The sequence below is a fragment of the Salmo salar genome, chromosome ssa22 (genome assembly GCF_905237065.1).
Source record: "Salmo salar chromosome ssa22, Ssal_v3.1, whole genome shotgun sequence".
Taxonomy (NCBI): Eukaryota; Metazoa; Chordata; class Actinopteri; order Salmoniformes; family Salmonidae; genus Salmo; species Salmo salar.
This window is the reverse complement of record NC_059463.1, coordinates 49,229,768-49,251,590: the sequence shown is the minus strand read 5'-3', so window position 1 is coordinate 49,251,590 and position 21,823 is coordinate 49,229,768. Positions and strand designations below refer to the sequence as shown.

General features: G+C 43.8%; 1 protein-coding gene across 19 annotated transcripts in view; it reads left to right on the top strand.

Moving 5' to 3' along the window:
- Positions 1 to 12,457, top strand: part of LOC106583647 (ral GTPase-activating protein subunit beta) — a 95,334-nt gene extending 82,877 nt beyond the window's left edge. For all 19 annotated transcript variants that reach the window (XM_045705264.1, XM_045705265.1, XM_014168064.2 and 16 more), the window contains 9 exons: positions 158 to 367; positions 936 to 1,094; positions 1,627 to 1,798; positions 1,990 to 2,112; positions 3,745 to 3,881; positions 4,251 to 4,356; positions 4,671 to 4,749; positions 9,278 to 9,426; positions 9,618 to 12,457. In XM_045705264.1, the coding sequence (XP_045561220.1) occupies positions 158 to 367; positions 936 to 1,094; positions 1,627 to 1,798; positions 1,990 to 2,112; positions 3,745 to 3,881; positions 4,251 to 4,356; positions 4,671 to 4,749; positions 9,278 to 9,426; positions 9,618 to 9,811 (1,329 nt within the window). In that variant the 3' untranslated portion in view covers positions 9,812 to 12,457. The remainder of the gene's footprint in view (positions 1 to 157; positions 368 to 935; positions 1,095 to 1,626; positions 1,799 to 1,989; positions 2,113 to 3,744; positions 3,882 to 4,250; positions 4,357 to 4,670; positions 4,750 to 9,277; positions 9,427 to 9,617) is intronic.
- Positions 12,458 to 21,823: the final 9,366 nt, after the last annotated feature.

Genomic DNA, 21,823 nt, shown 5'->3' with positions numbered 1-21,823 from the left:
AGGCAGATCATATGTCCTTTGACACAGATCTTGGATCAGTGCTTACCCTCTCCTAATCACCATTTTGAGAGGGAACACATAAACAAAACTGACCTTCTCCAATGTCAATGGGCAACATCATCCTGCCCCCGCACCTCTCTCTCTCTTTCCTTCTCAGCTGGAGATGCAGCACAACAAGCTGTGTGGTGTGATGGCCAAGCAGACTGAGTATGAAACAACACTGGAGCACAGCAGCGAGGAGCGCTGGTGCAACAAGAGCTTCCCAGGCCCACTGACGGACTGCAAGCCCCCACCGCCCTCTCAAGAGTTCCAGACTGCCCGCCTTTTCCTGTCGCACTTTGGCTTCCTGTCGCTGGAGGCTCTCAAGGTACTGTGGGAAGAGAAGGAAGGGAGGGGGGGTGAGAGGTAGGGAGGAGGGGAACAGGGAGAGGGGGAAGAGTGGAGGAGAACAAGGCGGGGGAGGAAGGAGAGCGGGGGAGGGAGGGGTGGAGAGGAACAAGGTAAGGGAGGTGGGGGGAAGAGGGGTGGAGGGGAAAGGAGTGGTGGGGAGAGGAAAGGAGGGCGAGGAGTGGTGGGGAGAGGAGAGGGAGGAGTGGAGGGGAACAAGTCAAGGAAGGGGAGAGGAAAGAATGGGTCGGTTTTGAAGGGATTGAAACAGAATTGGACGTGACATGCATGTAGTGGAACCCTTTGCTTTCACCTATCCAATCCTGTTAAATCAGTGACTACTTCAAGGATCCTTGAAAGTGTTAGCAGGAAAGCATGCAATCAACCCTGCAAGATGTAATTAAGTTGAAACCATGTATAGATCATTTGATGACATGGGTTATCATATGGTAGCAAAATATAGTCAAACTAATACAGCAGTTAATCTGGCCCTTACGTCTGCTGATTAAACCAGCCAGTCACATGTAACTTTGTTTCCTGCCCTCCAGGAGCCCGGCAACAGTCGCCTACCTCCCCACCTGATTGCACTGGACTCTGGGTTGCCGGGCTTCTTTGATGACATGAGCTACCTGGACCTGCTGCCCTGCCGGCCCTGTGACACAGTCTTCCTCTTCTACATGAAGGCTGGCCAGAAGAGCAGCCAGGAGGTGACTGGTCAACAGGGTTAAAGGGGAGGGCAATCAACAGGGTTAAAGGGGAGGGCAATCAACAGGGTTAAAGGGGAGGGCAATCAACAGGGTTAAAGGGGAGGGCAATCAACAGGGTTAAAGGGGAGGGCAATCAACAGGGTTAAAGGGGAGGGCAATCAACAGGGTTAAAGGGGAGGGCAATCAACAGGGTTAAAGGGGAGGGCAATCAACAGGGTTAAGGGGAGTTACTATCTGAATTTATCACTGATATTACAGAGAGTCTGAAGCAAAATGGTCACTAATATTATCCAGTTCATATCAGGTATTTTATTATCTATTGGTTTTGCCAAGTGTGTAGAAATATGAATATGTCAAGATGGGGGTCTGTGCTGAGTTGGTCGTTTTTGTAAAGTGAAGAAAAAAAAATCTGTCTCGAGGAGAATACGCTTTTCTTTAACAGTTAAAAATAGTTTTGGACCCTGTAAAATAATTTATGACTTGACCATTCATTTCCATTTCTGTCTGTCTCTATCACTCTGTCCCATACCAGATCCTGAGGAACGTGGAGTCTAGCTCCAACGTGCAGCACCACTTCCTGGAGTTCCTGCTGTCGCTGGGCTGGCCCGTGGAGGTGGGGCAGCACCCGGGCTGGACAGGCAGTGTCTACACCAGCTGGTCCATCAACAAGAACAACAACAATAATGTAGACAGCAACCCACCAGGTGGGAGGGAGACCCCCCCCAAGGGCTTCTATACTTTTTTTCACATTATTGTGCCAAATCATTTTATTTATTTATTTATATATATATATTTATTTTGTTTTTTTATTATTTTTTATAATTTTTTTTACATTTTTATTATTAATATTATAATTTTTTTGCAGTAGTAAGGAAGTTGTTCTCTGTCCCCACAGATGACATGGTCACCCTGGGAGACACGGGTGGGGGCGTGTTCAACGGAGAGAAGCGGGTGCTGTACTATGCAGATGCCTTGACCGAAATTGCCTTCGTCGTTCCCTCGCTCACAGAGTCGTCCGGTGGGCCTCATCCCTCTCCCATCTTCACTTCTCATTACTTTTCTCTCACTCATCATCCCAGTTTCCAATCCTCCTGTCTTATTTTCTCTACAGTACATTCTTCATCTCTCTTTTTAAGCCTTCACTTCTTCTATTCTCTCATCTCTTTCTCTTTGTTTGCCATGGATCCCAAAGCCGCTGTTCTCCGTAAGGAAATCCCCACTGTGTGTCTTTATGGATTTCCCCTAATTTGTTCTAGAAATCTTCTTTCTTTTCTAGAGCGTTGTAATTGTATTAGGTAGCCATTAAGCAGCGTGGTATTGCATTAGGTAGCCATTAAGCAGCGTGGTATTCATTAGGTAGCCATTAAGCAGCGTGGTATTCATTAGGTAGCCATTAAGCAGCGTGGTATTGCATTAGGTAGCCATTAAGCAGCGTGGTATTCATTAGGTAGCCATTAAGCAGCGTGGTATTCATTAGGTAGCCATTAAGCAGCGTGGTATTCATTAGGTAGCCATTAAGCAGCGTGGTATTCATTAGGTAGCCATTAAGCAGCGTGGTATTGTATTAGGTAGCCATTAAGCAGCGTGGTATTGTATTAGGTAGCCATTAAGCAGCGTGGTATTCATTAGGTAGCCATTAAGCAGCGTGGTATTGTATTAGGTAGCCATTAAGCAGCGTGGTATTCATTAGGTAGCCATTAAGCAGCGTGGTATTCATTAGGTAGCCATTAAGCAGCGTGGTATTGCATTAGGTAGCCATTAAGCAGCGTGGTATTCATTAGGTAGCCATTAAGCAGCGTGGTATTCATTAGGTAGCCACTAAGCAGCGTGGTATTCATTAGGTAGCCACTAAGCAGCGTGGTATTCATTAGGTAGCCACTAAGCAGCGTGGTATTCATTAGGTAGCCACTAAGCAGCGTGGTATTCATTAGGTAGCCATTAAGCAGCGTGGTATTCATTAGGTAGCCATTAAGCAGCGTGGTATTCATTAGGTAGCCATTAAGCAGCGTGGTATTCATTAGGTAGCCATTAAGCAGCGTGGTATTCATTAGGTAGCCATTAAGCAGCGTGGTATTCATTAGGTAGCCATTAAGCAGCGTGGTATTCATTAGGTAGCCATTAAGCAGCGTGGTATTCATTAGGTAGCCATTAAGCAGGGTGGTATTCATTAGGTAGCCATTAAGCAGGGTGGTATTCATTAGGTAGCCATTAAGCAGCGTGGTATTCATTAGGTAGCCATTAAGCAGCGTGGTATTCATTAGGTAGCCATTAAGCAGCGTGGTATTCATTAGGTAGCCATTAAGCAGGGTGGTATTTATTAGGCACTTAACAGCGAGAACATACTAATACACGGAGGGACTACCTGAACCTGTCTAATAAGAAACGCTATGGAACTTGCATTACATAGGGCAGGGTGGGCATCATCTTGTCTCGAGGCGGGCCACATTGTGATTTCAAAATTCAGCAGAGTGCTGCACAGATTTCTTTTCGGGCCGATTTGTTCGTCAAAAGCAATTTGCAGGCCAGAAAAAGTGCAGTTATTTGAAAAGGTATAGGTTATTTTATCATTTCTACTAGTTCTAGATGTTAAGGAGTGGCCTGGAGTGGGTGCAGTTTGGGATACAGACTTGTCTTTGTGTTGTTTCTGTAGCGGAGTCGTCAGAGAACAGTTTCCCTACGGGAGAGCCAGACTCTCAGATGGACCTGCTGCCCAGCCTGCTGAAACAGTCCAACCTCACACTGGACCTCTTCCCCAACCACTCCGACAACGTGGCCCCTGGGCAGAGGGTAAGACATACAGCAGACTATTATAGCACTTTAACATCGTTAGAGTTCTCTCCAGCACCATACCGGTGTCTACATGTGAACAGTATACTAGTATTATTTTCCTCAGACAGACCGACCGACCTGATCAGTGGCCAAATCCCACCTAAACCCAAACCCTACCCCGGGGATTTTCAATTCATGTCTGGAGGGCTAAAGCACTTCTGGTTTTCATTCTTGCCTTCACTGACTAGAGATTTACATGGCTGTGGTTAGCGAATGGTGATCGTTATGCAAATGTTTAAATACAAAGCTGCTTTAAGGAGGAATTTGGCCTGTAGTTTTCTTTGTTCTAGCTTGTTCATGTGATTTCCACTATTGTCTGTCCCTTAGAGTCCCACGGTGAAGTCTAAGAAGATGCCTCCTGGCAGGGCCATCCCTCCGATGGGCCCCGAGACCAAAGTACTGGTGGTCTGGGTGGAGCGATACGACGATATCGGTAGGCTACCTTCCTGCTGCTTCACGCTGAAACTGGCCTCTTTTGGCTGCCATTTTGGTTCTTTATGAAATCCAGCAGAACTAAACTCTTATCTAGTCATGAAATATTTGTACTATTGGTAGAAACAGTGTATCAGATCTGTAGAAACTCAAATGTATTCCTTACAGACATTTTACTATCAGATACAACTCTTATCGAGTTAAATGTTTATTTTTCTGGAGGAATGTCTTCATATTGTCTTCATATTGCACCTTGATAAATTGTGTGCAACTAAAAGTTTGAACTGCGATGTATGTGGAATTCCTGTGTTGTAGATAACTTTCCTCTGGCTGACCTGCTGGTAGAGACCAGCACTGGAGTGGAGACCACGGCCAACAGTAGCACATCCACAAGGTTTCTGCACTGCAGGCTCCCTATCCATCACTACTCAACACTGACAGCCTGTCTCAAATCGCTCCCTATCCATCACTACTCAACACTGACAGCCTGTCTCAAATCGCTCCCTATCTATCACTAGTCAACACTGACAGCCTGTCTCAAATCACTCCCTATCCATCACTAGTCAACACTGACAGCCTGTCTCAAATCGCTCCCTATCTATCACTACTCAACACTGACAGCCTGTCTCAAATCACTCCCTATCTATCACTACTCAACACTGACAGCCTGTCTCAAATCACTCCCTATCTATCACTACTCAACACTGACAGCCTGTCTCAAATCACTCCCTATCTATCACTACTCAACACTGACAGCCTGTCTCAAATCACTCCCTATCTATCACTACTCAACACTGACAGCCTGTCTCAAATTACTCCCTACGTATCAATACTAATACATAATAAAACATGAAACTTTAAATGGAGATTCTCCTCTAAGCGTGCATTTTAGTCAAGGTGTCTGGGAAACTGGACCTAAGGGTTCAATATAAATGGGTGATTAAACCCTCAAAAGAGCAAGCGAAGGCGACAATGACAAGGAAAAACTCCTAGAAAAGAGTTCAATAGACCTCCTAAAGGAGCCCTTTCCTCTTCTGACTTGCCAGGTAGAAGCTCAGAGTATGACTTGCCAGGTAGAAGCTCAGAGTATGACTTGCCAGGTAGAAGCTCAGAGTATGACTTGCCAGGTAGAAGCTCAGAGTATGACTTGCCAGGTAGAAGCTCAGAGTATGACTTGCCAGGTAGAAGCTCAGAGTATGACTTGCCAGGTAGAAGCTCAGAGTATGACTTGCCAGGTAGAAGCTCAGAGTATGACTTGCCAGGTAGAAGCTCAGAGTATGACTTGCCAGGTAGAAGCTCAGAGTATGACTTGCCAGGTAGAAGCTCAGTGTATGACTTGCCAGGTAGAAGCTCAGTGTATGACTTGCCAGGTAGAAGCTCAGAGTATGCCACCACCAAGACCAGACAGTTGTCCTTTACTCCAGTCATATATAAATGTCTCATGTGAGCCCGCAAGATCAGTGTGGCTCAAGGGTAAAGTACACTCTGAGTTTATTTGGACAGTGAAGCTAAAACTTTACATTTGGCTCTATACTCCAGCATTTTGGATTCGAGATCAAATGTTTTCTATAATGCGACAGTACAGAATCTGACCTTCAATTCAAGGGTATTTTCATACATATCTGTTTTACGTTTTTAGAAACGAAGCACTTTATGTATTTAGTCCCCCCCCATGTGTCATAAGTATTTGGACAAATCCACTTATAGTGTATTAAAGTAATCAAACGTTTAGTATTTGGTCCCATATTCATAGCATGCAATGACTACATCAAGCTTGTGACCCTACATACTTGTTGGCTGCATTTTATTGCTCACATACACATATTTATCAGATGTTATTGCGGGTGAAGTGCTTGTGTTCCTAGCTCCAACAGTGCAGTAATATCAAACAATTCACAACAGTACACACAAATCTAAAAGTAAAAGATTGGAATTAAGAAATACGTAAATATTAGGACGAGCAACATCGGAGTGGAATTGACTAAAATACAGTAGAATAGAATACAGTATATACTTGAGATGAGTAAAGCAGTATGTAAACATTATTAAAGTGACTAGTGTTCCATTATTAAAGTGGCCAGTTATTCTATGTATATAGGGCAGAAGCCTCTCAGGTGCAGGGTTAAGTAACCGTGTGGTAGCCGGCTTGTGATGGCTATTTAACAGTCTCTGATGGCCTTGAGATAGAAGCTGTTTTTCAGGCTCTCGGTCCCAGCTTTAATGCCTGTACTGACCTCACCTTCTGGATGATAGTGGGGTGAACCGGCCGTGGCTCGGGTGGTTGTTGTCCTTGATGATCTTTTTGGCCTTCCTGTGACATCAGGTGCTGTATTTGTCCTGGAGGGCAGGCAGTGTGCCCCCGGTGATGCGTTGGGCAGACTGCACCACCCTCTAGAGAGCCCTGCGGTTGTAGGCGGTGCAGTTGCCGTACCAGGCGGTGATACAGGTTATTTTCCTCACCACCTCCCTCTAGGCTGTCTTGTAGTTGTTGGTAATCAAGCCTACTACTTTTGTGTCTTCTGCAAACGTGATGATTGAGTTGGAGGTGTGCTTGACCACACAGTCATGGGTGAACAGGGAGTACAGGAGGTGGCTGAGCACACACCCTTGTGGTGCCCCTGTGTTGAGGATCAGCGAAGTGGAGGTGTTGTTTCCTACCTTCATCACCCGGGGTGTCGGCCCGTCAGGAAGTCCAGGACCCAGTTGTTGCACGGGGCGTGGTTCAGACCCAGGGCTCCAAGCTTAATGATGAGCTTAGAGGGTACTATGGTGTTGAAGGCTGAGCTATAGTCTATTAACAGCATTCTTACATAGGTATTTCTCTTGTCCAGATGGGATAGGGCAGTGTGCAGTGCGATGGCGATTGCATCGTCTGTGGATCTATTAGGGCGGTAAGCAAATTGAGAAGGTTCTAGGGTGTCAGGTAAGGTGGAGGTGACATGATCCTTTACTAGTCTCTCAAAGCACTTCATGATGGCAGAAGTGAATGCTACGAGGTGATAGACATTTAGTTCGGTTACCATTTGCCTTCTTGGGTACAGGAACAATGGTGGACATCTTGAAGGAAGTGGGGACAGCAGACTGAGATAGGGAGAGATTGAAAATGTCCATAAACACTCCAGCCAGCTGGTCTGCGGCTAGGGATGCTGTCTCTGCGGTCTGGGAGCAAGATGTTGGTGTCCGCGACGTGGCTGGTTTCCCTTTGTAATCCGTGATTGTCTGTAGACCCTGCCACACACGTCTCGTGTCTGAGCCGTTGAATTGTGACTCCACTTTGTCTCTATTCTGACGTTTTGCCTGTTTGATTGCCTTACAGAGGAAATAACTACATTGTTTGTATTCGACCATATAACCAGTCTCCTTGCCATGGTTAAATACGGTGGTTTGCGCTTTCAGTTTTGTGCGAATGCTGCCATCTATTCACCGTTAGTGGTTTGGGTAGGTTTTAATAGTCACAGTGGGAACAACATCCCCTATACACTTCCTGATGAACTCAGTCACCGTATCTGTGTATACGTCAATGTTATTCCCAGAGGCTACCTGGAACATATCCCAGTCCGCGTGATCAAAACAATCTTGAAGCATGGATTCCGATTGGTCAGACCAGCGTTGAATAGACCTTAGCACCGGTACTTCCTGTTTGTTTCTGCCTATAGGAAGAGAGGAGCAAAATGGAGTCGTGATCTGATTTGCGTGAGGTCCTTATGGACATTTCGAAAGGGGGAGTAGCAGTGGTCAAGTGTTTTACCAGAGCGAGTGCTGCAGTCAATGTGTTGATAGAACTTCGGTTGCGTTTTCCTGAAATTTGCTTTGTTAAAATCCCCAGCTACAATAAATGCGGCCTCAGGATATGTGGTTTAAATGAAGTCCAGTGAAGTTCCTTGAGGGCCGTCGTGGTATCGGCTTGAAGGGAATATACATGGCTGTGACTATAACCAAAGAAATCTCTCTTGGGAGGTAATACGGTCGGTATTTGATTATGAGGTATTCTAGGTCAGGTGAACAAAATGACTTTTGTTTCTGTATGTTATCACAATCAACTGGTTAATCATGAAACATACACCCCTGCCTTTCTTCTTTCCGGAGAGTTCTGTATTCCTGTCTGCGCGATATACTGAGAACCTAGCTGGCTGTATGGACAGTATATCCTGAGAGAGCCATGATTCCGTGAAACAGAGGATGTTACAGTCCCTGATGTCTCTCTGGAAGGAGATACTCGCCCTGAGCTCGTCTACTTTATTGTCCGGAGAGTGAACATTAGCGAGTAATATACTCAGAAGTGGCGGATGGTGTGCACGCCTCCTGAGTCGGATATACCTCCGCTGGCGGCGTCTTGTTGCAGCTTCTGGGATAAGTTAAATTGCCCTGGGGGGGTACGAACAAAGGATCCAATTCGGGAAAGTTGTACTCCTGGTCGTATGGCTGTTGAGTTACCACCGCTCTGATATCCAAAAGTTATTTCCGGCTGTATGATTATCCGTGATGTTCATTTAGCTGAGGAGACAAAGCAGTGTAGGTCAGGGGCAGGGACTAGGTCTTGCCAGGGCAGCATATAGAACAGAATACAGGAGCAAGGCAATGCACGGTTGAGCTAGAGACAGTACAGGATCAAAGCCAGGCCAGTTGGATGGTATCTCAACAGAGACGTTAGTCACAAAGCCAGGCCAGCTGGATGATGGATGGGCCAGACATTACAGGAACAAAGCCAGGCCAGCAGGATGGTGCCTGTCCAGAGACGGTACAGGAACAAAGCCAGGCCAGCTGGATGGTGGCTGATCTCCATAAAGCAGAATGGTAAGAGGTGCTCGTAGCTCCTCTGCAGCGGAGACAGCGTCTCATATCTGCTCTGTTCTACTTCCACCTTTCTGCTGTCCCTCTTCTTATCCATCTATCCATCTACCCATCTACTCATCTACTCTCAGGCCCGCATCATCAGGTCAGGATGTGCAGGTGATCTTCATCCACCCTCTGAGGACTGGCCTGTTCCGGATCCGCCTGCACGGGGCCCTGGGCAAGTTCAGCATGGTTGTCCCCCTGGTGGACGGCATGGTGGTCAGCAGAAGGTCACTAGGTGAGAGAGAAGGTGTGGGAGTGATGGGGTGCTTGTCCGTGTGTTAGCCATCACGATGACTCGTGACGAGTGGCACTGTGTGTCTGTCTTCTTCACACCTGCCAAGTGTGTGTGTGTGTGTGTGTGTGTGTGTGTGTCACTCGACCTAGCTCCAAAGTGCTGAGCCATTGGTCCTCTCTTTCTCCTCTAAGGGTTCCTGGTGAGACAGACGGTGATCAACGCGTGCCGGCGGAAGCGGCTGGAGAGTGACTCGTACAACCCGCCGCACGTGCGTCGGAAACAGAAGATCGCTGAGGTAGTGAACCGTTACCGCAACAAGCAGCTGGAGCCCGAGTTCTACACCGCCCTCTTCCAGGAGGTCGAGGAGCGCAGCCTCAACCCGTGAACCCACCCCCGGTGAACTTTGACCTTTCACCCTACTCCCCCACACAGAGAGGGACTGACACAAGGACTGCAAAGATTCTATATAACAAATCTTTTTTTAATTTATATTTATGTATATTATCAGCAAGTTGCGATTCAACTTGAGGTCGACAATTTCTTTTTATTTCTATGCTGACTCGCCACGGCACCCAAACATCCTAGTTTTCCCATCCTGCGCCACAACACTGCTCATTTGCCACTTACTGTATTTCTATCTAGACTTCACAGGAGGTTGGTGTCATCTTAATTGGGGAGGACGGGCTCGTAGTAATGACTGGAGCGGAATAGCTGGAATGGTATCAAAAATATCAAACGCATGGTTTCCAGGTGTTTGATGCCATTCCATTTGCGCCGTTTCAGCCATTATTGTGAGCCGTCCTCCCCTCAGCAGCCTCCACTGCTAGACTCACGACAACTTGTAGGACACTTTGATGGGTTGTGGTTGTGGCACTCACCTCACCTGGCTGCGAGGCTTCAGAATGTCAGCAGAGGGAACATACTCAGTGACTTTAGACTTGTGACGTGGCAAAGAGATTGCCGTCGGCACTCAAAATGGCTTCCACTCTATGGCTGTTACTAGTTCCCACAGCCGTATCACTGTGGTTTTTGAAGTCCAATTCTTCTGTTTGCTTTTCTATGAAACGCATTGGTCTTTGCATTTTACCATATCTAATGTCATGTTTTTTGTTGTTATTATGTTGGTCTGGAGCGAAATAGACCGGTCAAAACATCAGAAAAATTTACTTTTATCTAAAAAAGGACATTACCTTTTTTATTTACAAAACTCAAATCTCACTTCAGTCAGTGGTCATTTTTGACTTACCTAGTGATTTTGGTTTTCTCTTCCCACATGCACACTTGTGCCAGTTAGCGAAAGAGTGTGGAAATGTACTTTTACTTAATTAAAATCTCAGGTAGATTGAGCCTTTTTATACTCATTGGCATCTGCGTTGTGTTCATAAGCTACAAAACAGGCTAACTAAACGAACTGAATGAAAAGGGAGGGACTACCAGAACTTCCAATCAGTCCAATGAGAAACGTTTGTTTTGTTTTCCGTTGTACAGTGTTTTGCTACGATGTGCCCTAATGAATGCGACCGTGGTCCTTGTACTCAATGCACTCCCAACCAACTGACCTCGTTTTAGGCATTATTCACTTTTAAACCTGTGGCATTTCACATTCACTGGATCTGATGGTAGACTTCAGGAAAAAACAAACATTTGCTATGGATAAAAAAACAATCTATCACTTGGTTTGTTTCTTTCCATATCAAATAAAAAAGAGAAATGTATACATTTTGATTGGTGATATTAAGGGTGAGTTACACTTTGATAGTCACAGTTGGAAAAATGATGGTCTTTGGTGATTTAAAAAATGATTTGTCATGAGTACTGTGTTTAACATCCCATTCCAGATGTGACATCACAGACTAGAGAACCTGATACAAACCGCCATGTTGTGTCCATAATATTGTCGTTTTATGTCCAGCCTAAAACCAAATTCAGAGCATTAAATCACTAGTGTGATGTTATTTTTTTCCCACCAATTAGTGTCTTTATTTGTGCTTGATTTTATTCCAGACAACATAACAGGGCTGAAACAGTAGTTTTATTTAGTCATTTAAAAAATGTTCTATTAAGGGTTGGATGGCTACAGCTGGCATCCTGTTCATACCCCCTGTGTATGTTGTTGGATCTGTCTAAAACACAGATTTTATACGTTTATTATTTACAATATGGAAAATAATCCACAACTATATTTCTTTTGCATGATATTTGCCGTGGTGATCCACCCGAGCCATTTATATTTTCAGGAAATAAGATTTCCTCCACTTTCGTTTCATAGATCGCTAATTTTGTGTTTCATTTTGGAATGATTTCCATTTTCTTGACTGTTAAGGAAAATATGAATTGTACTAAAAACTATTGAAACCTTACTGTATCTGGGGAAGCTGAAGGCTCACTTGAGTTATTTAGATTTCTCCAAAATAATATTACTGTCATTTCAGGTTACTTGCTTATTGGCAATTGACAAGTCCTGTGTTTGAGGATCAATAATGCAGTAAAATGTTAGTCTGGTCCCAGATCTATTTGTGCTGTAAAGCCAACTCCTAGGGTTGTTAGCAACTTCAAGAGTTTGTGCTTTCCAACACAACCTGATCTGTGACCAGGCCAGTAAAATGTCACTTCAGGCATGACTTTTGCTGTCAATTTACTAGTGTTAACTGTTTTGAATATGGAATGTCCAACCTATTGCTGATTTTCAAATGGCCTCAATGAATTTAAATTCTCAAATGAATCGATACTCTAGCCTGCCATTGTGCTCTGCAAATATTCTACAATCTCGATGGTGCCACATGAATTGAACTCGATTTTTATCTCGTTCCTCAGAAACCACTCATTTATTCTGTAAATGTTGAAGGTATCAACTTGTTGGAAGATGTGTACATACTGAAGGTGTGACGTATATTTCGTTCATCTGTCCCTCCGTTAGGAAAGGCACAAAATCTGCTTGTTTGTATTGGTCTTATTATATGCGTGTCGAAAACAAACTCATTGGATATTGAATGTAACACAATGTAATGAATAAAGATTTTGATTCACTTATTGTCATGTTTATGCTGTGTGGTTCTCTTACACAATTAGGTGCAGTTAAATTGTCCGTTTCTGACACTTATGTATGTAAGAAATTTTAATAATCTGAACTTTCGATGAGTTGAAACACGGACAATGATGAATGCATATGATTTCATATGTCTCTGTGTGGCCTCATTCTGAGAATGGACCGATCATCCTTAAACAAATGTTTTACCTTTCCAAGACTAATTATTGTGTTTGATCTGAAACAACACACCATGACTGGGAGTCCACACCCATAAAACTAGAATTACAGTAGATTTATAGTAAAACATTAATGGTGCTTTCCAGGGGCGAAAATCTGATATCAACTTTGGGGGGGACAATTACATGACATTTTCTCAAGAGTAGTTCCTGAGGGGGACACCAAAAGTAGTGCTGTAACACATAGCCTACATTGTAATATGGTAAATGTATATTGAGGAACCAAAGAAATAAGGTGTTTGCTGTACTCCTAACTACCGGTACCCAAAACTACACAACTACTCACAACAGCAATACCATTGCCTTTAACAAATCTTAGTTCAGTCACCAGTTTAAGTTGAGAGTGGGGGTATCCATGGCATTTTCCAATTATGTTCCTATTTTACAAGTCAAAAAATTTGAGAACCTTTCATAATGTTGCCAAACAAAGACTCAACAAACTTACCTGAGACTCCGTCTCTGCCAGTCTGTCCCTGCATATCTGTCCCCAACTCTGCTGTCTGTGTGCCATCTTTTGCCTGCTCTGCCTAATGACATCATTGTGAAACATTTCCATTAGAATTTCATTTCTTTCTTATGAACATTTTATCAACTAGTCTTTGAGAAATTAGGCTACTAGGGTTCTTACTTTGCGTTTTGGTGTACTGAAAAATACTCTGATGTCCGTCTTTTATTTTCTGCCATTTTTCTACCTGGCTGGCTGGCTACACACACACACAGGGTGTAGGTTATTTACAGTAGGAGATGGGCTTCTATCATATCTTTTATCATTCTATTTGGGCTTCGATCTAAAAGGTAGCTGGCAAATGTGAAATGGATTAAAATGACAAGAGTTGACAGCTGTATGAGTTCACCATTTACACAACATATGCTGCAACCTTTTGTAATTTTAATAGTTTGTTTCATATTGGCTGGCTTCCAACAATGGCTGAATTTGCAAAGCAAGCGAGCACCAATTCCGTTTTAGTGGTGTTTGCTATAATCTTTGCTACCCGGGTTAAATAAAATAAATAAATAAAAGTTCCCTTGCGACAATTTAGCTTTTGCAACGAGACCATTAAATATATTTAAGACAATGGTAGAAGAGAGTGTTGTTCTGTTCAGTTTGGACTTCAGTTTATTGCTAACCTTATCACAGGGACTTTGAAGCACTAATTTACATCATCTGCATGCTGATCTCGGAATAAATTGACGATAGCAAAGATTCCATCTTTGACGAGGCCACATAAATGGAATAGGTACTAGCTAGCTTAATAGTTAATATTTGCGCGCTAGCTCTGCATATTCAGCAAGTGTGTGTGCGCGATTGACTGGATTAACCTCACGTCAGTTACGTTCATTGAGTGCCTTTCAGACAGTAGACACGAATCCTCTGTTACCTTGCCAGTGGATCAAACCATTGTGAGGAAAAGGGTGGGGGGGTCGCAATCTTTTGAAACTTAAAAACGCGCTATTAAGTGTCTATAATCAGCACAATTGCTTTCATTGCGTATTATTAATATTATTTAAATTACATAGTTATGTTTCAGTGATATATTGGGGGGGACAAATCATATTTTTCCCAGGATGGGGGGGTCGTGTGTGTCCCCGTCCCCCCCGGGATTTCCGCCCCTGGTGCTTTCTCATATCAGCAGGCCAATAAGAGTCCATGGGCCAGATGGAATACATGCATCCATCTGTTTCCATTGGACACATCCCAAGACTACCGCCCTATCGGAGTAGCACACTGTTCCTGGGTCAGTTTAGCTTTTTCCCTACTAATGGTTAAGTGATGCTAGAGTCTGGTCCTAGATCTGTACGTAGTGGAAACATTACCTTGGAGCCCCATCTATCTGTGTGACTGTAGCACTGTGACATCTGCCAATGTTAAAAAAATTAATTAAAAGGGCTTTGTAAATATTTTTGATTTACGCATGTATTCTAGGGTGACAAAAAGGTGTTTTCCATATAAAAAAAGAATCAATGAGGACTTGATAGTTAACACCATAACTGCAATGTATCTAAACAACGGACCACTGCGTTGTCCTCCAAACAATGCACCCAAAGCATATGTTCCTCTTCTCCATGTTTTAAAGTGGTCCCTGTGGCCTTCACACAGCCCTATGCAGCTCAAGTGTTAATTCACACTCACAGCAGCTCATAGCACCTAAAATAGGTGTGACTAAGCTGGTAACCTTCACATAACTACATTCCTTGTTTATCTACTGTCTCTGAAGAGGCTCTCAATAAATGCCATATTCAGTACAGTACTAACGTTTGCAGTTCTTCAGAGACCCCCTCCCCCGTCACCTACTTTTCAGGATCAATTTTAGTATTGAACAAAACCACCTGAAGACTTGACTATTCAAGTCTTTACCTCCAAATCCAGATTGAAATCCAAATACACGATCAATGTGGGTTAAGCACTATCAACTATGGTCACTGTGTGTGTGGGGCAGGTGTGCAGCATGCGTACACATGTTTGTGTGTGTCTTATTAGGCTACCTTTGTGAAACTGCTGGATTAGGAATGGCAAGGTCTCACAGAAAAATAAACTCAGCAACAAAAAAAATGTAATCTCACTGTCAACTGCGTTTATTTTCAGCAAACTTAACATGTGTAAATATTTGTATGAACATAAGATTCAACAACTGAGAGACAACTTGAACAAGTTCCACATACGTGTGACTAACAGAAATGGAATAATGTGTCCCTGAACAAAGGGGGGTCGGTATCTGGTGTGGCCACCAGCTGCATTAAGTACTGCAGTGCATCTCATCCTCATGGACTGCACCAGATTTGCCAGTTCTTGCTGTGAGATGTTACCCCACTCTTCCACCAAGGCACCTGCAAGTTCTCGGACATTTTTGGGGGGAATGACCCTAGCCCTCACCCTCCGATCCAACATGTCCCAGATGTGCTCAATGGGATTGAGATCCGGGCTCTTCGCTGGCCATGGCAGATCACTGACATTCCTGTCTTGCAGGAAATCACGCACAGAACGAGTAGTATGGCTGGTGGCATTGTCATGCTGGAGGATCATGTCAGGATGAGCCTGCAGGAAGGGTACCACATAAGGGAGGAGGATGTCTTCCCTGTAACGCACAGCGTTGAGATTGCCTGCAATGACAACAAGCTCAGTCCGATGATGCTGTGACACACCGCCCCAGACCATGACGGACCCTCTACCTCCAAATCGATCCCACTCCAGAGTACAGGCCTCGGTGTAACGCTCATTCCTTCGACGATAAACGCAAATCCGAACATCACCCCTGGTGAGACAAAACCGCAACTCGTCAGTGAAGAGCACTTTTTGCCAGTCCTGTCTGGTCCAGCAACAGTGGGTTTGTGCCCATAGGCGACGTTGTTGCCGGTGATGTCTGGTGAGGACCTGCCTTACAACAGGCCTACAAGCCCTCAGTCCAGCCTCTCTCAGCCTATTGTGGACAGTCTGAGCACTGATGGAAGGATTGTGCGTTCCTGGTGTAACTCGGGCAGTTGTTGTTGCCATCCTGTACCTGTCCTGCAGGTGTGATGTTCGCATGTACCAATCCTGTGCAGGTGTTGTTACACGTGGTCTGCCACTGCGAGGACGATCAGCTGTCCGTCCTGTAGCACTGTCTTAGGCGTCTCACAGTACGGACATTGCAATTTATTGCCTTGGCCACATCTGCAGTCCTCATGCCTCCTTGCAGCATGCCTAAGGTACGTTCACCTAGATGAGTAGGGACCCTGGGAATCTTTCTTTTGGTGTTTTCCAGAGTCAGTAGAAAGGCCTCTTTATTGTCCTAGGTTTTCATAACTGTGACCTTAATTGCATGCCGTCTGTAGGCTGTTTGTGTCTTAACGACCGTTCCACAGGTGCATGTTCATTAATTGTTTGTGGTTCATTGAACAAGCATGGGAAACAGTGTTTAAAACCTTTACAATGAAGATCTGTGGTTATTTGGATTTTTACCAATTATCTTTGAAAGACAGGGTCCTGAAAAAGGGACCTTTCTTTTTTTGCTGAGTTTAGATTGGGCAAGATAGTTAGGAACATGGGAGAGCAACAGCAAGAGCTGTCCTCTCACCACCTGGGCAGAGCCCCAGAAGGCCAACAACATTTCATTTGACTCTTTCCAGCCCCTCCCCTCTGGCTGCAGGTACAGACAACCTAAAGCCCCTCCCCTCTGGCTGCAGGTACAGACAACCTAAAGCCCCTCCTCTCTGGCTGCAGGTACAAGCAACCTAAAGCCCCTCCCCTCTGGCTGCAGGTACAGACAACCTAAAGCCCCTCCCCTCTGGCTGCAGGTACAGACAACCTAAAGCCCCTCCCCTCTGGCTGCAGGTACAGACAACCTAAAGCCCCTCGCCTCTGGCTGCAGGTACAGACAACCTAAAGCCCCTCCCCTCTGGCTGCAGGTACAGACAACCTAAAGCCCCTCCCCTCTGGCTGCAGGTACAGACAACCTAAAGCCCCTCCCCTCTGGCTGCAGGTACAGACAACCTAAAGCCCCTCCCCTCTGGCTGCAGGTACAGACAACCTAAAGCCCCTCCCCTCTGGCTGCAGGTACAGACAACCTAAAGCCCCTCCCCTCTGGCTGCAGGTACAGACAACCTAAAGCCCCTCCCCTCTGGCTGCAGGTACAGACAACCTAAAGCCCCTCCCCTCTGGCTGCAGGTACAGACAACCTAAAGCCCCTCGCCAAATGTTGGACTTATTCCACCTTAGTACTTGCATTTTAAACATTTTATAAAAACATTTATTTAACCTTTACACTAGGCATTTTTACATTTTTATTTAAAAAATGCACTTACCGAGCCTACTTGCTTGTAAATATCCTTTGCTATTTGTTGTCTTTTAATATGTGATTTCATTTGTATGTTTTATGACTGCTGCTAAATGAATTGCCTCTTTGAAGGACATTCAAGTTTTCTGAATCTGTACACCCATCTTGCCAAAGGGACATGCAGGTCAAACTGCTAAGATATGGTCTGTCTCCTGGGGAGTAGGTTATCGTAATTTACGTTCCTCCTCCACCCTCCTACCCCCCACTGTATGCTCCTGCTGAATGTGCACCCCCCTCACCCCTCCACGACGTCCCCATTCCTCCTGATCCAGTCGGCCTTGGTGGCTCGATGCAGCCCCACAATACCTGGCAACATCAGCAGTGCTGGTGGGGGGAGGGTTAAGCATCTTGGCAAGGTCTGCATAGGCCAGGGTCAGTTCCATGCCACACCATCTTAGCCCTCTGAAGCACTGCTGTAACCCCTTATGCTGCACTTCTCTACCCCCAAATCACACCTTTTCTTCTCAATATCAACGATTTACAGGGTGTTTTGGCATATTTTTTCATTAGGAAGGGGGCGAGAGGTGAGAAAATGCCCTCTTTGCAGTTTCATGGGCACGGTCGACAAGTGGAGGTATGCTAGGGTTCCTGGGACCTCAGGGTTGATCAAAACAGGACAGAGGGAGATGGCGCCATAGGTTATAATGCATTATTACACGTTATAATCTGTATTAACCTTTGTAATATCGTTGAGATGATAATAAAATGGCATAGGTGTTTATGACAAGTTTCACAATGCATTCGACCGCAATATTACCTGCACACTGTACATTAAAGGGGCCTACTGTATGTCTTTTTGTGCCAGTATGGTTCATTAAGGCAGAGCTTGTATGCTTCTAACTCTCTTTTTTCCTTTACATCTCTGTTTAATTCGGTTAGAAAAACAGAAGTTCAATGGATTTCATGCCTGCCCAATAATCTCTCAGACCCTGTGAAGAAGATCCACTGATGTTTTAGTTATCTGAATGAATTACTGTAATAATATTCTCCCTGTTATGTTCATTATAACAATTATTGTACCATTGCTAGAATATTACAATATCTAACAATGTTCTATTAAAAATTGCAGTGTGAGTCTTTGTTTTTGCTGGACATAAGACTTTAATACTCAGCTCCTGTTCAAAACAAAGCCATTGAATGTTTATGTTCAACCATTTCTCATGAATGTATTATAGCTTGACACATGACACACACAGATCACATGCATTCCGTTCCAGTGTGAGAATGCCTTTGTTTTTTTACTGTGTGCACAGCCTGTCTATTTCACTCCTTTCTGAGCAGGTGCACCGAGGCTTTGATCCCGCGGAGCAGACTGGTGTCCTGGCAAAAGGATTCTGGTCAGGCAGGAAGGCCAGAGGCACCAGTCAAAGCCGACCTGCCACTGAAACCAGAGTATACAAACTAAATGGTGGTATTAACCTTGTTTTTTATGAAGAGTTTCTGTTTAATGAAACAATTTGAAACCCAGCTACAGTAAATCATTTACAGTACTGTAACTGGGTTTCAGAGAGAAGTCAAAAACAATATTCCTCTTGAGCTGCAAAAATTGTTTGGATCCATTTCGCCTACTTATCAATAGAATGCTAATTGTGTGAAATTAAGCTTCATGAATTAAAACCCATCTTCCTACTGCACAATATCATAGACAATCATAGAATGAACCCTGAAACCTAGTTATCTTTATAATAATATGAGACTAACTTTTTCACTCGATATAATGTTAATCACAGATAAATGATGTGTTTATATTCGTTTACTTGAACTGTTCTGAATGTTTGGCATAGAGATGTCTAATTCAGAAATGTCCTTATACGTCCACATATACATGATTGAGCAATTTTTCCGAGACCTGTCCGAGCTCCAAGGTCAAATCTAGTTTACTATCATTACCTGAAGACAGTTTCCATGGTTACCATCCCCAACCAGCTTTGGTATCCAATCTAAAAATTGTAAAAAATCTATAAAATCATCTTGACATTCATTCTCTGATGGCTGAGTAGGCTACATACCTGTGATCTGGATAGTGAATCAGCACAACCGTTCTCTTACAAAAAAGACTACAGTATACAGATGTAGGATCTTATTTGAGCCAGTTATCTACAACAGGAAAATAATACTGCAGCAACAGGAAATTCGAATTGTTGAATTATGTGGATTATAATTAATGGACATTTTTGTAGGGGTTTATACATTTTTCGTGAGTGAAAATCAAGTCTGAAATTTTGAAGTGGAAATTACAAACTTCAAAGCCTTTTAAAGCTGCAAATGGCTGGTAGGAGCGTTGGGCCAGTAACAAAAAGGTTTCTGTATTGAATTCCTGAGCTGACAAGGTAAAAATCTGTTGTTCTGCCCCTAAGCAAGGCAGTTAATGCACTGTTCCCCTGGCGTTGATGATGTGGATGTCGATTAAGGCAGCCCCCCACACCTCTCTGATTCAGACACATTTCAGTTGAATGCATTCAGTTGCGCAACTGACTAGGTATCCTCCTTTCCTTTAAGTTTTGAAGTTCCTACATTGCAGCAAAGTTCTCCAGCAACAACAGGGTGATCAAATTAAGATCCTACTGTACATCTGTACGAGCAGACACCTCTTTTCACCAGGCTGTGTGTTTAGGCCTACTTCAGTTGTTTATTTCTTTGTATTTTCTGGGCTCAGTGTGTGATTTACTAACACGTCTGGCTGGTATTGTCAGTCGTATTAGAAAGGCGATCTGCGGAAAGCAGATAGTGAGTCTATAGAATCTATATTGACAAGATGGACACCACAGTGTGGGTGAAGTGTCTCGCTCTTGTCATAAGATGGATACCGCTGCTTCACTTCATCTCGCCACTCTGGCCGCCAGGGACAAGAGAGGAAGAGGCCTTATTGTTCCGCTGGGTTGGTTGTCATGGAAATACTGCCTTACCAGAGGAAAACCAGCAAACTCAGCACCTTCAACTTTAAAGCCAGGGTGGGTTGACTCACTTTCTTTCTTTCTTTCTTTCTTTCTTTCTTTCTTTCTTTCTTTCTTTCTTTCTTTCTTTCTTTCTTTCTTTCTTTCTTTCTTTCTTTCTTTCTTTGTCTTTTCTTTATTGTGTAGCCTATGATACTGTATCATAATAGAGGACTATTTTGCCTATTGGGGATCTAACCCCCCCACAACCAATAGTATTAGACTGTATAAGAAATGAAATAAATAAATAGCTTCTACTAGCTTACTCTTAGCCTCAATAACCACCAGTCTACAGTGTATTAGTGCTAACGGACTTGGAGTGAGTGTGTGAAGGAGATTAATATTGTTCCTAGAGGTACACGGTTCTCAGCATCTCTAGTGCCTTGTGCTTCATTTCAAAGCAGTCAACCCCCTGAGGAGGCAAGGGTTTGTGTCCCAAATGGCACCCTATGGGTCCTGGTCAAAAGTTATTCTGATTCTAGTGCACTATTTAGGGAATAAGGTGCCATTTAGTACTCAGACAAGCTCTAGCTCCTCTTCCACTTGCCCCTTATTGGATTTATCTACCATTACTCAACCCTTCTCTACCATTACTCATTTCTCAACCATTACTCAACATTTCTCTACCATTACTTAACGCTTCCCTACCATTACTCATTTCTCTACCATTACTCAACATTTCTCTACCATTACTCAACCCTTCTCTACCATTACTCATTTCTCTACCATTACTCAACATTTCTCTACCATTACTTAACGCTTCCCTACCATTACTCAACATTTCCCTACCATTACTCAACATTTCTCTACCATTACTCAACCCTTCTCTACCATTACTAATTTCTCTACCATTACTCAACATTTCTCTACCATTACTTAACGCTTCCCTACCATTACTCAACATTTCTCTACCATTACTCAACATTTCTCTACCATTACTCAACATTTCTCTACCATTACTTAACGTTTCTCTACCATTACATAACGTTTCTCTACCATTACTTAACGTTTCTCTACCATTACTCAACATTTTTCTACCATTACTCAACGTTTCTCTACCATTACTCAATGCTTCTCTACCATTACTCAGTGTTTCTCTACCATTACTTAATGCTTCCCTACCATTACTTAATGTTTCTCTACCATTACTTAACATTTCTCTACCATTACTTAATGCTTCCCTACCATTACTCAACGTTTCTCTACCATTACTCAACGCTTTTCTACCATTACTCAGTGTTTCTCTACCATTATTTAACGTTTCTCTACCATTACTTAACGTTTCTCTACCATTACTCAGTGTTTCTCTACCATTACTTAACGTTTCTCTACCATTACTCAGTGTTTCTCTACCATTACTTAACGTTTCTCTACCATTACTCAGTGTTT